This window comes from Hipposideros armiger, unplaced genomic scaffold, assembly GCF_001890085.2.
Source record: "Hipposideros armiger isolate ML-2016 unplaced genomic scaffold, ASM189008v1 scaffold_903, whole genome shotgun sequence".
Lineage (NCBI taxonomy): Eukaryota > Metazoa > Chordata > Mammalia > Chiroptera > Hipposideridae > Hipposideros > Hipposideros armiger.
This window is the reverse complement of record NW_017732253.1, coordinates 203,769-222,441: the sequence shown is the minus strand read 5'-3', so window position 1 is coordinate 222,441 and position 18,673 is coordinate 203,769. Positions and strand designations below refer to the sequence as shown.

At 38.8% G+C, this 18,673-nt stretch overlaps 1 protein-coding gene across 1 annotated transcript in view; it reads left to right on the top strand.

The window, feature by feature from the left end:
- The window catches only part of PCSK5 (proprotein convertase subtilisin/kexin type 5), a 451,676-nt gene that overhangs the window by 295,015 nt on the left and 137,988 nt on the right, over positions 1-18,673 (top strand). Inside the window, exons 18-20 of the mRNA XM_019630362.1 lie at positions 935-1,032; positions 1,502-1,631; positions 2,070-2,185. Coding sequence (XP_019485907.1) covers positions 935-1,032; positions 1,502-1,631; positions 2,070-2,185 — 344 coding nt within the window. The remainder of the gene's footprint in view (positions 1-934; positions 1,033-1,501; positions 1,632-2,069; positions 2,186-18,673) is intronic.

Here is an 18,673-nt window from a genome sequence, read left to right as displayed (position 1 = left end):
AAAACGACAGCAACTTGTCTGTTCCCCTTCCCCCAACTCCCCAGCGCTGTTCCCATCACCCCAGTTCCCCAATAAAAATCTTTTAAAAAAACAAAAAAACCAAACAAAAAAAAAGAATCAGCCAGTAGACTATAAGAGATACCACTGCTGATAAAAATTAAGAGAGTGAAAAAAAATATACATTCCTCTCTGGACATTCTGGCAACTCATCCAATACTAAGAGTGCTAGCTAGAGAAAATGTGGTACAGATAATGCCTAGAAACACTAAATAGTAATATAACTAAGAAAAGTTGAGATATTTGTGGAAGCAGAAGTGTAGGTAGGTAATTGTGCTAAATTATTCATTAGAGTTTAAAATAAATCAAGAAACAGGCAAAATTATATTAGAACTCTGTTATGGGAACCAACAAGAAGTAAATCAGAAGCACTTAAAAACAAAAATAAAAAAGCTACTCCTGGGAGTTTGGGCAGGGGTGGTTGTGCGCTATTATTCAGTTGTAATTCATTTACCATGTGTTCCTAATGCATTTATAATTATGAAACAACTTTTAAATTTATTACGTAGTAGGTCTGGCTATCAGGGAATTGTTAGGCGTATTATTAGGTAATGTGATTGTTTTTGTCCATAAAATACTTCTTAAAACCTTCAGGATGTGAGATGTGTAGGCCAGTCTAACAATTCAAAGGCATGTCCCCAAAGCTTGCAACACGTGTATATGCTACAGACATTATGTATAATAAGGCACAGAGAAGCATTGTAGGCATCGAGAGGGAAAAAAATAAAGAGGGTACAAGGGCTATTTCCTCTGTTCCCCTGCTTTGAAGCTTTGCCAAACCCACAGGTCTCTGGGGGGAACTATATTTGTTACATATGGAGCTGGGGAACCATTACCTCTTTGCCTCAATCACAGAAGTCTGTGTCTATGTCTTCAGCCTGCAGGGATCCCGGTGTTCCATCGCTTGTGAGGATGGACAGTACTTCAATGGCCAGGACTGTCAGCCCTGCCACCGCTTCTGTGCCACTTGTGCCGGTACCCTCTCCCCCAGTCCTTCCGTTTATTCTTCTGACTCTGGTTTGGCTTTTGTTTACCTGGTTTGGCTCTGGTTTGGCTTTTTGGTTTTAGCCATCACTCATGCAAACCCACTTGACATTTTTTAAGTAAATGCTAGGGAAGCATATTTCTTTTTCACTAATCATGCATGTATGTATTTTCATTGAAAATCAGTCCTCAGCATCCTATCCTCATTGAGAAACTTAAATACCCCAGTGATATCTCCTTCTCTTTCCAAAAGATGAGATGCTTTTGGCAAATAGGTTCAATTTAAAACGGGGGTGTTTTTTCCCCCAAAGAATGTAAGAAAAAAGCACAAATACTAAATTATAACTCTTAAAATTACAGCATTATTAATGGCATTTTCATAAACTGTGCAACAAACAACCCATCATGCAACCTTTTCTGAGGTTTTGTTTCTGTTTCCTGCATTTGTCTTGCTTTTAAGGGGCCGGTGCTGATGGGTGCATTAACTGCACGGAGGGCTACTTCATGGAGGATGGGAGATGTGTGCAGAGCTGTAGTATCAGCTATTACTTTGACCACTCTTCAGAGAATGGATATAAATCCTGCAAAAAGTAAGTGGATCCACACCTCAAGCCCTGCATTTAGTTACTGGGTTCCTTATTTGACTGCCTTCATAAATAATATGAAACTTAGAATTATTAATTATAACATAAGGTTCAAACATGTACCTCTGGACACGGCCCTGCAGCTTTAACCCAACTTATCTTTGATTTTTTTTTTTTTGCCTGAGGAGCACTTTAAAACCTTTAAAGTAAACCTTTAAGGTAATATATCTCTTTCAAGTACATGCTTACTGCTCTTTAAAATCACACTATCTACCTGCTAGGTTTTCTTTAATGTTGTCAAACCTAGCAATTACTTTAAGAAAACATTTTTTTGTCATCTTCAAAGAGAAACTTGAGCTTAAGAAATTAAGAGGTTAGTAGTAAACACATCTTTTCTTGTGCCTGATGTGTGAAAGGATGATAAATTGTATGTTTTCCCCATAGATGTGACACCAGCTGTTTAACGTGCAATGGTCCAGGGTTCAAGAACTGTACAAGCTGCCCCAGTGGGTATCTCCTAGATTTAGGAATGTGTCAGATGGGAACCATCTGCAAGGATGGTGAGTACAACTGCTGTTTTTGATCTTCTAATCCAAGTGTGATCTTTCTACTTGAAGACCTAATATATTTCCACTTGAAAAAGAAACTATCAAGTATGTGTCAAATAGGACATGCCCAATAGCTTGTTGACATTCATCTTGAACTTATGACTTCAGTGGGGTTTGTTTTTTGGTTTGGGGGCTATTTTTAATTGCAAGAAGAACTAAATCGCCTATAGTCCCACTGGCCAAGATGGCACCAGTTAACTTTTTTTAATTAATAAACTATAGTTTTAGCTGCTCAGCAAAATTGAGTAGTAATTACAGAGAGGTCCCATATATCCCCTGAACCCACACATAGCCTCTCCCATTATCAATATCCTGCACTAGAGTGATACATTTGTTACTATCGATGAACCTACATGGACACACCATGACCAGCCGAAGTCCATAGTTTACATTACGGTTCACTCTTAGTGTTGTACATTCTGTGGGTTTGGACAAATGTATAATAGCATGTATCTACATTTTAGTATCATGAAGGACAGTTTCACTGCCCTAAAAATCCTCTGTGCTCTGAATCATCCTTCCTTCCCCACAACCCCTGGAAATCACTAATTTTTTTACTCCTCCATAGATTTGCCTTTTTCAGAATGTTATATAGTTGGAATCATATAACACATAGCCTTTTCCAGTTAGTTTTTGATATATTTCTTTCCTATCTTATGCCATACGTACAGGGAACTTTGTATCCTGCTTTTTGCACTAAGCATTAGATATAAACATAATCCTGTTTTTACAAAGTCTTTAGAAACTACATTTTTAATAACAGCATAAAATTCATGGAGATGCTACAGTTTATTGCCACTCTATTATTTGGAATGACTATAATTTTGATATGTGAATAACAATCAAATGGTATCTGAATGGTTCATTAAGCCCATGAGGCTAGGAATTAATGATAGAACCAGGTACAGAAGTTAAAACTTCTGATAGTCTCTCCATTATTCTTTTCTACCCAAATGCCAGGACCTCACACCTTCCCCCAAATATTGATTGAATTGGTCTTAGGGTGTTGCCTGAGCATGGATATCTTTAGAAGCGTCTCAAGTGATTCTAATGTACATTCATGTTTGAGAACCTCTGACTCTACTCCATACCCCCTGACAATTTGGCAAATGCCAAGTTCCCTGACATCTCTAGCCTCAGTTTCCCCTTCTGTGAAATGAATGATTTTAAATTATGATTTTAAATTATTCCAACTTCAACATTTTGTGAACTTTGACTGTTCTTATAATTCACGCTGAAGGGGCCCTAAATTTGTGCCTAAAGTTTATACACACTGTACATGTCAGTGATGTAGAAATTGTTTGGAATTGTTGCTATTCTAAACATCTTTGGATTGTTATGAAAACAGAAAGATAAAAAACATATGCATTTGGACAGCCTCCCTTGAAAGATCATTCCCCTGGGTTTATTCTTTGTCTTCCTTTGAATAACTCCTCTTGTAGAAAGTCCACAAAGGTAGAATAGTGCTGTGGTTGGGAGAATGTGGATTCAGGAGTCAGAATGCAATTGTTCATATCTGGACGGCAGACTTTGGGCAGGTTCTGAATTTCTCTGAGCCTCACTTCCTTCATAAGTAGAAATGAGGAGGATAATATTACTGACCTCGTATGGTTATTCTACAGCTGTTAGGAATGTCAAAAGACCTCAAAAAATTGGGCAGGCAACAGCACTGATAGAACATCATTTGTGGTCTTGTTTCCATGGAGCGTCATAGGTAACTGGACCTTCATAGCTTTTTTGTTATAGGACAGGTCTGGCAGGGAAAGGGCAAGCCCACTCAGGCTTTGCATTGCAAGGTTTTCTTGGCTAGGGCTGATTTTTACTGCACAACATTGTGGTGAGAGGAGTAGATGATGGCACCCCCAGGACCATGTAAGTATCACTTTTTAATTACCAACAATTATGCCTTATCATTACTTAAAAACAGGGCTCTCCTATATCTGAATATGACTAGAATTTTCATAAGTTCATTTCTGAAAGCAGATGCCTTATCATTACTTAAAAACAGGGCTCTCCTATATCTGAATATGACTAGAATTTTCATAAGTTCATTTCTGAAAGCAGATGAAGATTTTTAACTGATTCATCTAACTGTGACTTGAAATTTTCATCCATAACACTTGGTACCAGTCATTTCAAGGTTTGTGATGCTTTAACTAATTTCCCTAAACCATGGTAGGCATGTGAAAATGTATGCCAAATGGCACTTTGGTAAAGTGGAGTGTCAGGATTGTGGGAAGCAATGGAAAAGAAATAATTTGCAATGAGTCCATTTTCAGGTCAGTTAAAGAAGGAGAGTACTGGCTTCAGTCAAGATGGCAGAGTAGGTAAATGCTGTGCTCACCTCCTCCCACAACTTCATCAAAATTACAGCTAAATTATAGACCCATCATTGATAACCACCTGAAGACCAGCTGAACAGAATTCCTATAAGTAAGGATATAAAGAAACAGCCATGTTGAGACTGGTACAAGGGGCAGAGATGTGGAACAAGCAAGTCCCACAGCCTCAGTGTGGCGACAAGGAATTGGGAAGAATAGCTCGGCTATGGAGGCCCACCCTGAGGAGCTCCGTGTCTCAGCCCCACACCAGGCTCCCCAGCCTGGGACACTGGCACCAAGAAGAGAAGTGCTCATAACACTTGGTTGTGAAAACCTGTTGGGATTGTATTCAAGAAAGACAACAGGCTGCAAGAGACCTAGGCGTTCCAGGCCTTATAGGGCCCAAACACAGATTCACTCACTCTGAGCTCCAGCACAGGGGCAGCAGCTTAAAAAGCAGCAGAGACATACAAGGAAGAACTAAATTAACTAACTTCAAGGCAAGAGCTGGAAGTGCTAGAGGACACTATTGTTCCTTTGTTGAATTCTGTCCCAATCCAGCCAGCATGCACCAAATCTGAGTTCTGCAGTAACCTCGAAAAAACTGTACACCCTGCTCTGGTGATACCCTGGGGCACCACCCAACTCACATACCCAGAAAGAACCTATTTCCATGGCTTTTCTACAGAAGCAGACTGCCTGGACTTGCACTGCAAATGTTCCTAAAGTCTCTCAAAAATCCACAAACCCCAAATAAGCTGCAGTTGGCCTCAATGTGACCTGTACCTCTTGTTAAGCAGCCCCAAACCTGGCACTAAGGGAGCCAGCCTTGGTTCACAACACGGCCTCTCCAAGGCAACTCCAAGCCCAACACAGGTAGCAATCAACTACACATCACTTTGTAGCTCCTACCAGGTGGCCCCAGGCTGTGCACAGGCAATAGCTGACCTTGGCCTGCACCAGAACGCCCCCCAAGAGACCCCAGAACCAAAAAACCTGGTGGCCAGCTTCAGACCAAACCAGAGCACCACCCAACCAGCTGCATAAACTACACATCTAAAGAGCGGCTTTGCCAGGCACCAGAGCCACACTCAACTGTCTCCCGCTCCATGGGGTCAGCCCCCCGCACAACAACTCATCTGCTGTAGTCATGGCCACTTCTCACAGCCAGTCAGCCTGAGGGTCAATCCCACCCACTGACATGCCAGTAGCCATCAAGGCTAAACTACAACAGGAGGGCCCACACAGGGGACACCCCTGGAACACCCAGCTCAGGTGACAAGGGAGACTGCACTAATGGGCTCTGCAAGACACATTCTACATAAGGCCACTCTATCAAGGCCAGTGGAAGATCTACCTAGTACATAGAAAGAAACACAGAGAGTAAGCCAAAACGAGGAGACAAAGAAATGCTTCCCAAATGCAAGAACAGGACAAAACTCCAGAAAAAGAACTAAATGAAATGGAGACAAATAATCTACCAGAAGCAGAATTCAAAACAATGGTTATAAGGATGTTCAGTGAACTTAAGGTAAGAATACATAAACTCAGTGAGAGCTTCAACAAAAAGATAGAAAACAAAAAAAAGTCAGAAATGAAGAATACATTAAAGAGAATCAACTGATTGGATGAAGCTGACTATCAAATCAAAGATCTGGGAGACAAGGTAGCAGAAAACACCCAATGGAACAGCAAAAAAGAAAAAATGAAACACACACACACACACACACACACACACACACACATATATATGTATTTTAAGAAACCTCTGAGACAACATTAAGCATACCAACATTTGCAGCATAGGGATACCAGAAGGAGAAGAGGGAGAGCAAGCGATTGAAAACCTATTTGAAGAAATAATGACTGAAAACTTCTCTACCCTGGTGAAAGAAACAGGAAGTGCAGAGAGTCTGAAACAAGATGAACTCAAACAAGGTACACACAAGGACACATAATGATTAAAATGCCAAAGTTTAAAGACAAAGAGAGAATCTTAAAAGTAGCAAGAGAAAAGCAGTTAGTTATGTACATGAAACTCCCATAAGATCATCAGCTGATTTCTCAACTGAAACTTTGCAGTCCACAAGGGATTGGCATGAAATATTTAAAGTGATGAAAGGCAAAGACCTAAAAGCAAGATTACTCTACCCAGCAAGGCTATCATTTAGAATCGAAGGAGATATTAAGAGCTTCCCAGACAAGAAAAAGCTGAAGGAGTTCATCACCACTAAACCAGTATTACAAGAAAAGTTAAAAGGACTTATTTTGGAAGAGAAGATCAAAAATATGAATAAGAAAATATAGGAAAGAAAACAATTCTCACCAGCAGGAAAACACTTGGTAAAAACAATAGATTAACCAACTATAAAGCTAGTACAAATGTTAAAAGGCAAAAGTAGAAAGATGATGTGTAATTACAACAATAAATTAAGGGATTCACACAAAATCTCATGAAGTATTAAAAAATAGTGACAAGGGCTGGCCGAGTGGCTCAGCTGGTTAGGAGCTCGCTTGGCAGTGCCAGCTCTGAGCAGCAGGGCTGCGGTTCGGATCCCACATTGAGGGCCAGTGACACTCGCCCTCTACAGCTAAGATGATGAACAACAGCTCCACCTGGAGCTGGGCTGCCGTGGGGGCTGCAGTGGGCTGCCATGAGCTGCGTGGGTGGCTGGCAGCCAGCGTGAGTGGCCAGCAGCCAGTATGAGCTGCTGGGAGCCGCTGTGAGCAGCTGACCAATGACAGGCGACCGATTGCCTCACCCTGGAAGAGCACAATGATCATACCAACATGGGCCAGTGAAGTGATGTCCTCCACAGCTAGACTGAAGAACAAAAAAAAACAAAACAGCAATTTGTCTACCTGTCTGTTCCCCTTCCCCGATTCCCCAACCCTGTTCCCCTCCCCCCAGTTCCCCAATAAAATCTTTAAAAAAAAAAATGACAAAAACAAACGTGGATGGTATGTGTAAAAATGGTAGTGATTTTAGGATGTGTTTGAACTTAAGCGACCATTAACTTAAAATAAACTGCTATAAACATATATGAAGCACATGGTAACCACAATCCAAAAATCTGCAAGAGATATACAAGAAATAAAGAGAAAGGAATCTGAACATGATAGTAGAGAAATTCATCAGCATACATGAGAGGTGAGCAAGAGAATAAGAAAGGAACAGAGATGAACTACAAAAACAGAAAAAAAATTAAAAACTTACATCCCTATCAGCAATTATTTTAAATGTAAGTAGACTAAATGTTCCAACCAAACGACATAGGGTGGCTGAATGGATAAAAAGAAAACAAGACCTGTATATCTGCTGCCTATAAGAGACCCACTTCAGATTAAAAGACACACACAGACTGAATGGAAAGGAATGGAAAACAATTTTCATGCAAATGGAAACAAAAATACTGGGAAAGCAATACTTATGTCAAACAAAATAGACCAAAGTCTATACCAAGAGACAAAGAAGGACATTTCATAAACATTTATGCACCCAACATAGAAGCACCTAAGTATATAATTGATGACATAATATTGATGACATAAAAGGAGAGATCAACAGTAATAAAGTAATAATAGAGGACTTGAACACCCCATTGACATTAATGAACAGATCATCCAGATAGATAATCCACAAGGAAACAGTGGCCTTAGATGACACATTAGACCAGATGGACTTAATTAATATACTTAGGATATTTCACCCAAAAGCAACAAAATATACAACCTTTTCAAGTGCACATGAAACCTTTTCAAGTGCACATGAAACATTTTCTAAGACAGACCACATTAGGCCACAAAACAAGTTGCAATAAATTTAAGAAAACTGAAACCACATCAAGCATCTTCTCTGATCACCATGGTATGAAACTAGAAATCAACCACAAGAAGAAAACTGAAAAGTATTCAAACACATGGAAGTTACATAAATTACAACTATAATATTAATGGATCAACAATGAGATCAGGGAAGAAATCAAAAGATACCTTGGGTTGTCACTTTGAGGGGTAAAAAGTATAACTGTTGTACTGTGTTGTACACCTGAAACTAATTAAAAAATAAATAAATACATAGTATAAATAGTAAAAAAAAATAAAAGATACCTTGACATAAATGAAAGTGAAAACATAACAACCCAAAATCTATGTGACACTGCCAAAGCACTTCTAAGAAAGAACTAAAAAATGTATTCAATAAAGTAGCAAGATACAAATTAATATTCAGAAATGAATTGCATTTTTGTACACAATTAACAAACTATCAGAAAGAGAAATTAAAAAAACAATCCCATTTACAATTGCATCAGTAAGAATAAAATACCTAGGAATAATTTAACCAAGGAGGCAAAAGACTCATACCCTAAAAACTATAGGACATTGAAGAAAGAAACTGAAGAAAGTACAAACAAATGGAAGGATATACCATGCTCGTGGATATAGAGAATTAATATTAAAATGTCCATACTATGCAAAGCATTCTACACATTCAATAAAATCCCTAAAAAAATATCAATGGCATTTTTCACAGAATAATCCTATAATTTACATGGAATGATAAAAGACCCCAAACAGCCATGGTAACCTTGAGAAGGAAAAACAAAGTTGGAGGTATCATGCTACCTGATATCAAACTATACTACAAGGCCATAGTAATCAAAACAGCATGGTATTGGCGTAAAAACAGACACAGGTCAGTGGAACCAGAATAGAGAGCCCAAAAATAAACCCATGCCTATAAGGTAATTTAGTCTATGACAAAGGAGGCAAAAATATACACTGGGGTAAAGAGAGTCTATTCAATAAATGGTGTTGAGAAAACTGGACAGATATTTGCAAAAGAATGAAACTAGACCATATACAAGAATAAACTCAAAATAGATTGAAGGCTTAAATGGAAGATCTGAAACCATAAAACTCCTAGAAGAAAACTTGGGCAGTAAACTCTGACATTGCTCTTAGTAATATATTTTTGGATATGGCGCCTTGAGCAAGGGAAAGAAGAGAAAAAACAAATGGGGCTATATCGTACTAAAGAGTTTTTGCACAGTGAAGCAAATCAACAAAACAAAAAGACAGCCCACCCAATGGAAGAAGATATTCACCAATGATATATTGGATAAGGGCTTCATATCCAAAATACATAAGCAACTCATATAACTTAACAAACAATTCAATTAAAAAATGGACAGAGGACCTGAATAGACAGTTCTCCAAAGAGGATATACAGATGGCCAATAGACATGTGAAAAGATGCTCAACGTTACTAGTTGTCAGAGAAATGCTAATTAAAACCACGAAACAACACCTCACATATGTCAGAAAGGCTATCGTCGATAAATCAACCAACAAGTTTTGGCAAGAAAGTGGAGAAAAGGGAACCCTCACGCACAGTTGGTGGGATTGCAAATTGGTGCAGCCACTATGGAAAAGAGTATGGAGATTCCTTGAAAAATTAAAAATAGAATTACCATATGACCCAGCAATTTCACTTCTGGGTATTTATCTGAAGAAATCCATATGAATTTAAAAAGATATATGCACCCCTATGTTCATCACAGAATTATTTACAATCATCAAGATATGGAAGCAACAGGGCCGGCCGAGTGGCGCGATGGTTAAGAACTCGCTTGGGATGCCAGAGGGCCCCGGTTCGGATCCCACATATGAGCCAGTGACACTGCCCTCTACAGCTAAGATGCTGAACAACAGCTCGGCCTGGAGCTGGGCTGCCGTGAGTCGCCAGCGACGGCGTGGGCTGCAGTCCCTGTGGCAGTGGATTGCCATGGGCTACCGTGTGTAGCCAGCAGCCAGCGTGAGCGGCCAGCAGCCGCAGTGAGCGGCCGTCCAGAAGCCGGCGACTGATCTGCCTCGCCAGAGAAGAGCACAATGATGGTGCCAACTTGGGCCAGTGAAGCAACGTCCTCCACAACTAGATTGAAGAACAAAACGACAGCAACTTGTCTGTTCCCCTTTCCCCAATTCCCCAGCACTGTTCCCATCCCCCCAATTCCCCAATAAAAATCTTAAAAAAAAAAAAAAGATATGGAAGCAACATAGGTGTCCACTGATAGACAAATGGATAAAGAAGTTTTATGTATATACAATGGAATATTACTCGGCCATAGAAAAAAGTGAAATCTTACCATTTGTGACAACATGGATGGACTTTGAGAGTATTATGTTAAGTGAAATAAGTCAGAAACACTATATGATTTCACTTATATGTGGAATCTACAAAACAAAATAAATGAACTAAACAGAAACAAACTCATAGATAAAGAGAACTAATTGATAATCACGAGCCAGGAGGGGAATTGGGAGGGATGGGTGAAAAAGGTGAAAGAGATTAAGAAGTACAAATTGGCAGTTATAAAAATAGTCACGGGGATGTAAAGTACAGCATAGGGAATGTAGTCAATAATATTATAATAACTATGGTGTTGTATGGGCATGAGACTTATCAGGGAGATCACTTCGTAAGGTACATAAATGTTTAATCACTATGTTTTTTGCCTGAAACTAATATAATATCGTATGTGAAGCGTAATTGAAAAAAAAAATTTAAAGCAAGGGAATGGTAACCACAAATTTCAGCGAGTTTACTTCTAAAGGTGAAGAAGAAAAATAAGCACCTGACAGATCCAAAAGAATCAGAAATACTGTCATTCTGGGTGATGGGCTTATGGATGTTCATAGTATCATTATACTTTCTTATGTTATATATTCTGTATAGGTCTCAGATATTACATATTACCATTATAAAGACATATTACCATTATAAAGACCATTAAATTTGTAAAAGAAAGAAAAAGAAAAGAAAGGGTATTGATGGCTTACCAGGCTTTTCAAATCACCTGGCAAGTGCATTTAGGATGTGCTATTTATTCTCTCTCAACTGTCATATTTCAGTGATTCTAAGACAATCGTTTTTACATTTTATCATCTCTGAAATCAGATGCATCTTATAATTCATGGAGCTTACAACTGCTTTTGACCTAGGAGGTTATGTGACATAGTTGTCATTGCTCAAAGAGATGTCTGGTCAACTGAGGCATACGGTTACTACTTCTTGTGTTGAATTTAATTACAGTTCAAAATTGCTTCAAAAAAATTGTTTAATAGTCAAAGGAAGAGTTACTGCATATGGACAGAAGCAAAACAGCATGTTATATAAGTTTAGAAAGTACTTTCAATAAGCATAAAATTAAAATTCTAATTTGTAAGTGACTATTGTGTCAGCATTTAATAAAAAGCATTTTCATCATGGTAGTATTTAAAATAGTGGTGCATCTTAAATCCAGTGTCTTAGAGCCAATGAAATATAGTATAAACGACTGTATACTCTCTGTTCTAAGTAATTCTAAAAATAAATATTCCTTGCTTATATTATTGTTGATTTCTAATTTATTCTTTTTCTAATCTTTTTTTTCCTTTCACAAATGGATACCAATCACATTTCCCGTTGGACTGCAATATCTCTCCTTGAAAAACAATGCTGTTGACTGAAATCACTTTGGGTGGACCAAATTTCCTCCTTGTTGACTGCTCCTGAATGATCTCTTCCAATCCCCCAATCTGCCTCTCTGGCCAATCAAAATCTTCTTCCGTGTGTGTACATCATGCTGCTCTCGTCCTCAACTCTCCCTCTCTCTTGCTGACTTCCTGGAAAAGCAACGGAAGAGTCCTGGGCGGAAGGAGGCTTCTGTATGCTAGTGAAAAAGAACAATCTGTGCCAACGGAAGGTTCTTCAACAACTTTGCTGCAAAACATGTACATTCCAAGGCTGAGCTGCCATCCTAGATTTCTTTGTTCCTGTAGACTTATAGATTACTCCATATTATTATTAAAAAGAAAAAAAAGAAAAAAAAAAGCAAGCCACCTCTCTTTTTCTTGCTCTCTTTTTCTCTCTCTCTCTCCAATTTGTGCAGGGAGATGGTGAACTGTTTTGTCAGAACTTAAATGGAAAAAAAAATAATAAACCTACAACAAGCCTACCTTTTATAACTGGGTGTTTAGTGCTAAACAGCCAGGACCACAGAGACAGTATTGTATGACCAAAGCATTTGATGCCAAAATTTGACGTTAAAGTAATGATTTGATTTCCTGCCCTGGTTTTGAAGGTCCATTTTTTTTCCTTTTGCATTACTTGCTTGTTTCCCCTTTGAGATGCCTAAAAATACCTTTCAAAAAATCATGAGGGCAGACATAGATCAAAATGAAACAAAAAGCTCTTGCATTAGTCATCTTCCATGCTTGAGTCCATCATGGGGGGAAATGGCAGAAAACTGGACCTAAGGGCATTAAGAACATCCCGTAGAGTTGTGTTCAGTGTCATTTGTCTTAGTTTTACACAGTTGAACATTGATACTTTCCACACATAATTTGCTTCATTATGTAGTTTTGGCATTATACTCACTTGATAAGTCTGCTCCACTGGTTTCATCAAATAGACTTGCTGCTACTGGCTTTTCCATTGTAGATTGGGTTATTTTACATATAGCTGGCCAAATGGGATCGCTCTGCATAGTCAAATTGGTGATGGACAGAATGCAAAGTTACACAAACTAGCTGAGGCTGGTCCACCTCCCCCAAAGTCCAGAGTGTTCAGTTTGTAGTCCCTGCACAATCTCTTGGTGCTATCTAGCCATTATCCCCATAGCATTTTTTTAAGGTCATCAGAAATTCCATTTGTTGTGGTGGGAAGCATTTTGGATTTGATGTAGGAAATTTTTTTTTTCCTGGAGCCAAAAGTTTCTAAAAGGTCCTGTATTTTTTAAGAAATGGAATTTATTTAAATAATATTTAAGCTCATGCCCACGTTGGCTGGGAAACATTTTTCAATGGTGCTTATTAGACATTTTTTCATCTTCTCATTTTCAGAAAAATAAAACTGGAAATTGAATATGGGCGGCATGATTGTACCCTCCTGGTTCTGTTATTTTCCCACTGCTCTATCCCTCTATAACTGTGCTATGTTACACCTGTACACTGAATGTCATTGAGATCATCTGTTTTCTTGGAAATGTCTTCACTGGTTTTCTATGACTCCCTAAACACATCCAGGAATTGAACAGACCGAATTATGCAAAAATTCTTTTGGATCAGTGGTCAAAAATGAGGAAGCCTGATAGATCTTTTTACCAATTCTGAGTTTCTCTGTTTAGGGGAGGACAGACTAATCAAGTTTCCTCATATTTTCATATCAAAGCTCCATTGGTGACCTCATTTGCTTTGGGAGTGACTAGCCATCTTACAGCCTTTATTTTTACTTCCAAGGTGTCACTGGCTTCACAGCTGAGAAGAGGAATGATATCAATACCGATTATTCTAGAAAGGAGCTGGGACGTACATGCTAAGGTCCCCATCTAAGAACAAGCTAGGAAAAAGCCTACCTTGAAAAGATTCATTCCCAGACATCAAAGTTAACATCCAACCCAACATGGATAATAAGTAAATAGTTTAATGACCCCCTTAGCATTATAGTGGTACTGAGTCACATAATGATTCATAAGTAACTAGGGAATCAACTGATTTGCTGGGAAGTTTTCCTCTTCATAACACTGCAGGCCCTTCTGACGTAAAGAAAGTTAATCCTGGGTATGGCATATAGTCTCACATTTAAAGGCACAGTCTTTAAATGGACAAATGTAAGCACAAGCCTAAAGTAAGTTTAAGCAGGTGGCAAAACCAGATTGGCCTGCAAATGAATCCATTTAATGGAACCATCCCATAATATTTCAGCACAAAGTTACTATAATAGGAAAAATAAAAATGATTGTGTTCTTAGAGAAATAACCATCAATAATGACAGCCAAGTTCATCGGGTCCACCAATGTGTGTTCCATTTCCCACTGACCATGCAGGCGCACATCATGGAAATACTGGTTTAACTACTAGTGTGTTACTGCCTCGTTTATCTACAGAATATTATTAACTAGAACATAATGCTTTCAAAGTTTAAGTTAATGTTATATATTATGTATAAATATATATATTCATAATGAGATATATGTAATGGATAGTACAAAGTTTGGAGACTTAACAAATGCTCTAACCGTCTAGAGACAAAAGTCCTATCTTCTGTTTTCTTTTGTCTTTTTATTCTTAATTAGTGATCCATTGTTAAATCCAAATCCACTTTTACTGAAAAATACTGTACATGTGTAAAATGTTCAGTTGTTTTTTTGTAAAATATAGTAGAACGGTTGTAATTGATACTGGCCAAAATCAATGTTATTCCATATTTTATTTTTTCTATTAAATTAACCTAAGTTCCTGTTTATTTGATCTGTCGATACCCATGTGTAAACACCTCTGCAAGGCTGGGGTAATGGGAAACTTGTGTTTCCACATAGAAGCTGAGGAGGAAGGAAAGGGCAGAGAGGAATGAAACATCTAAATAAAGTTGGAAAAGAAAAGGTGAGCAGAGGTGGGAATTGAAAAGGAGGGGGAAAGTAGCAGCAGTATATGAAAAGAACAGCTTAGGTTTGGTCATGAATGTATATAAAATCCTATTTTAAGAAAGGCGTGAAAAACATCTATAAAAGCTTTGTACAGTTTCTATCGGCTTGTGCAGATGCTACCTCCATGTATCAGCCATCCGGGCCTGCCTCCTTCCCTGGGCCTCCCCAGACTGTGGAGAATGGCACACTCGCCAGTGGGCTGGGCACAAGTTGGTGTGAGTGTGAACACTGTTAAGAGATGGCCTTGTAGAATTTAATGATATCTGGTATAAAGTTGACAGTGGCTGTATCCATGGATGCCTAGAAGATGCCTTTGTCTAAAATAAATCTCCAGCCACGAGGTAGGACTGAATAGTTAGAAAAAGACACACACACACACACACACACACACACACACAATGGATTATAGATTTTTTTGAGCCCTGCTTGAGTTGCAGTCTCTAGCTTTGAAGATTCAATGCCCTGCCTTCTGGGAAAGAAATGAGAAATCAGCAAAAGCAACAAACAAATTGAGTTCCAATTAGGTTTAAAGATCTGGGGATACAAAAAGGTCTGAGAGAAAGCCTCTGCTGCCATGAAGTCCCATTATGGGGATGGCTAGAAACTAACCTTATTGACCACATGCTATGTGCTTCACAATATGGGAATACAGAGTATATATGTACTGATGAAAATATATCCTCTCTTAATTCTCACAAAATCTCTGGAGCAGAGATCCATGTACGATCCCCCATTTCCAAAAAAAATAAAAGCTGAGGCATATGGGCTTAAATTGAGATTATATAGCCAGACTCAAAATAATAATAAAATTTAACAGTAAGACAACAGTAAGTAGTGAATTCTAAAGCTCGAATGGAACACTAAGTTATTAAGTTCAGACAGGCAGAAATTTCTTTGAATTGGACTGTTCAGGGTGAATTTCCTAGAGCAGGTGGAACTAGAATTGGGTCTTGGAGGATGGGTAAGGCTTAACTAAGCAGATGGAAGGAGTGCAAGAAGTACATAGCCAGCAAACTTGTTGCATAAGAGATGTTCAGGGAAGAAAATGAATTGTTTTAATGGTTTTAATTAGTCCATTGCTACTAAGGACAGTGAGTCAACATTTGATGGACTAGTCAAGAGGAATCTACATTTTTATACCTCCCAGAAGACAGTGTCTTCCTCAGCTTCCCCACCCAAGGAAGACCTTACTAATAAGCAGTATCATCTATGGATTGATTTGAATTTTCTCACTTCCCCCCAGCACCCCAGCATCAGAGGCTTATCATCATGCTGCTGATTCCTATCAGACTCATTGTTGTCCACTCGATAGTCTACATTTCATTTTGAGGAACTCACAAACTGAGTGCTTTGTAGAGAAGGGAAGGTGATTATTGTAGTAACTACTAAATTAAAGTTTCTCAGTCAAGTTAGCAACACTTTGGGCACAGCTGAGCAAGAAAATATTTAACACCTTATTCCCCTCATGTATTGGGTTGTCGGAAAAGTCATGACGTATTTTTTCTATGTTTTTCATTGCAAAAATGTGTCATGATTTTTCTGACAACCCAATAAAATGAATGTCATGTAGCTAAAACATAAGTAGGCACGCATTCTTAACTGCTTTCATATTTTCATTCAGCTTCACACACAGGGCAATGACAGACAGCAGCTTTACAAATATGGACAAATGTGGGGGAAATTTTAAATAGGACTGGCCAGTTCAACACTCCTTCCATCCTCTAATGCAAAACAGCAATGGTCACACAAAGGCCAGCTACAGCTTGACCTCACTTGACCCAAGTTGGGCCCTGGGCCCCAAATTCAATATGTCTCGACAGAAAGTATAAACCTGCTTCTCTTCCCTGGTTGACATCCATTTCCAAATGTTATATTTGTTGCAAACCCATAAAATCTGAAGTTCTCAGCAGAATACTTTGGAGCCATTGACAAATTTAGCAGGGCACAGCCAGGAGGGACTTAATTTTACTGTGGCTCATTGGAGCAACTTGGCACCTAGAAGTGGGGCTGTAATCCATATATCATGTCTCCTCTTCATCATGAGAGGTGAAAATCTGGTCCAGAGTCAATTCCTGGACAAGAAGGATGCAGTTATGCAGCATCTCTAAGTCTCAAAGGGCCAGTCTGGGGAATGCCAGTAGTTCCTTCCCACTTTATACCTGCAAGTGACTTAGAAGGATGTTTGACTGTTGTGTTACTGAAGGATTTTCTTGCAAAGTCTTCTCTAAAGGGCCATTGTTTGGGGGCATTGAAAAAGCTGTTGCTTTTTCAGGGCCAGGTGTCAGGCAACAAAAGATATTTTGCATCCCCACTAACTAGAAATTACCAGAAACATTCCCTAAGGCCTGAATCTAAGACCTTTTTACATTTTAGGAAAGGATACATTATTATAAGAATATAGTGTTTTAAGCTGACGAGAGTTTTACTAAAATAGCTTTATTTAATTTGGCCCACCCAAAAATCAGAGGCCTATAGAGTTTAACTTTCTGATGCAAGATTCACAGCTAGTAAGAGGGAGTGGCGGGGATTCAAGCCCACACAGCATCAACCTTCTGCATAACACTGCCTCCCTTTTAAAGAGTGCCAGAGAATAAACAACTCCATATTGCATGTGTTGCAAGGCAGAGAGTAAGAGTCTTTTCCCAAGTGCAGATAGAAAGGGCATTGTATCTCTAGACTTGGCTTTTTCTCCTTCTGAGCTCAAATTAATGCTTCCATAAATAAACATTGAGTCCCTGTCATATACCAAGATTTGAGGTGCTTCTTGCCCTCTTCAACCTTACAGTCTAACGAAGACAAAGACACAAAAACACATGGCTGTACTATGAAGCTATTTAAGTGCTTTCAAAGGGTCATAAAAAATATTGTTGGGAGTCCAGAGGAAGCAGCAGCTCATTTTACCAATTTAAAACTAAAGGCCCCATGCCTTTGCACTACAGGCTTTCCAAGGGCATCCAAAAGTAGCTTGAAACATTTTTTTTTAATAATTTTAGTTGCCTCTGAAATGAACAAAAGTCAATGATATTTTCATTAAATACCTACAAAATGCACCGTCAAACTAGCCAATTGCAACTCTTAAATAATCACATACTATGAAATGTAATGTAGGATAAAGATGAATTTTTAATATGCTTGATGTGATGTAGGACCTACAGAGGCAGGAGAACCTAGGTTCTGTTAAGATCTTAATACAATGCTGCAAAGGAGGGATAAATTCACTAATCGTGCTGGGAGGTGGGGGAATACATATATGTATCTTCCTGATCTCTTTCCTCAAGATTCCCACCTGTAGATTCAAATAGCTACTTGACATTTCCCTTCAGATGTCTAATGGGCATTTCAAAGTTAACATGTCCCAAATAGACTTCGGACTCCCCAGTCCTCTAAATATTATCACCAAATGTCTGCCATCACAGTAAGTGGCATTATAATTCATCCGCCCAGTTGCTCAAGCCTAAAGTTATTCTTTTTTTGCCCCTAAATCCAATCCATTATCAAGGTCCTTTTAACCACACTCTCACCATATATCTCTAAACCATCTACTCCCCACTTCATAGTTGTAATTCTGGGTCAAACCACCATTATGTCCGGCTTGTACTACTGTAGGAACCTGCTAACTGGGCTCCCTGGTTCTCTTCCTGTCCTTCCCT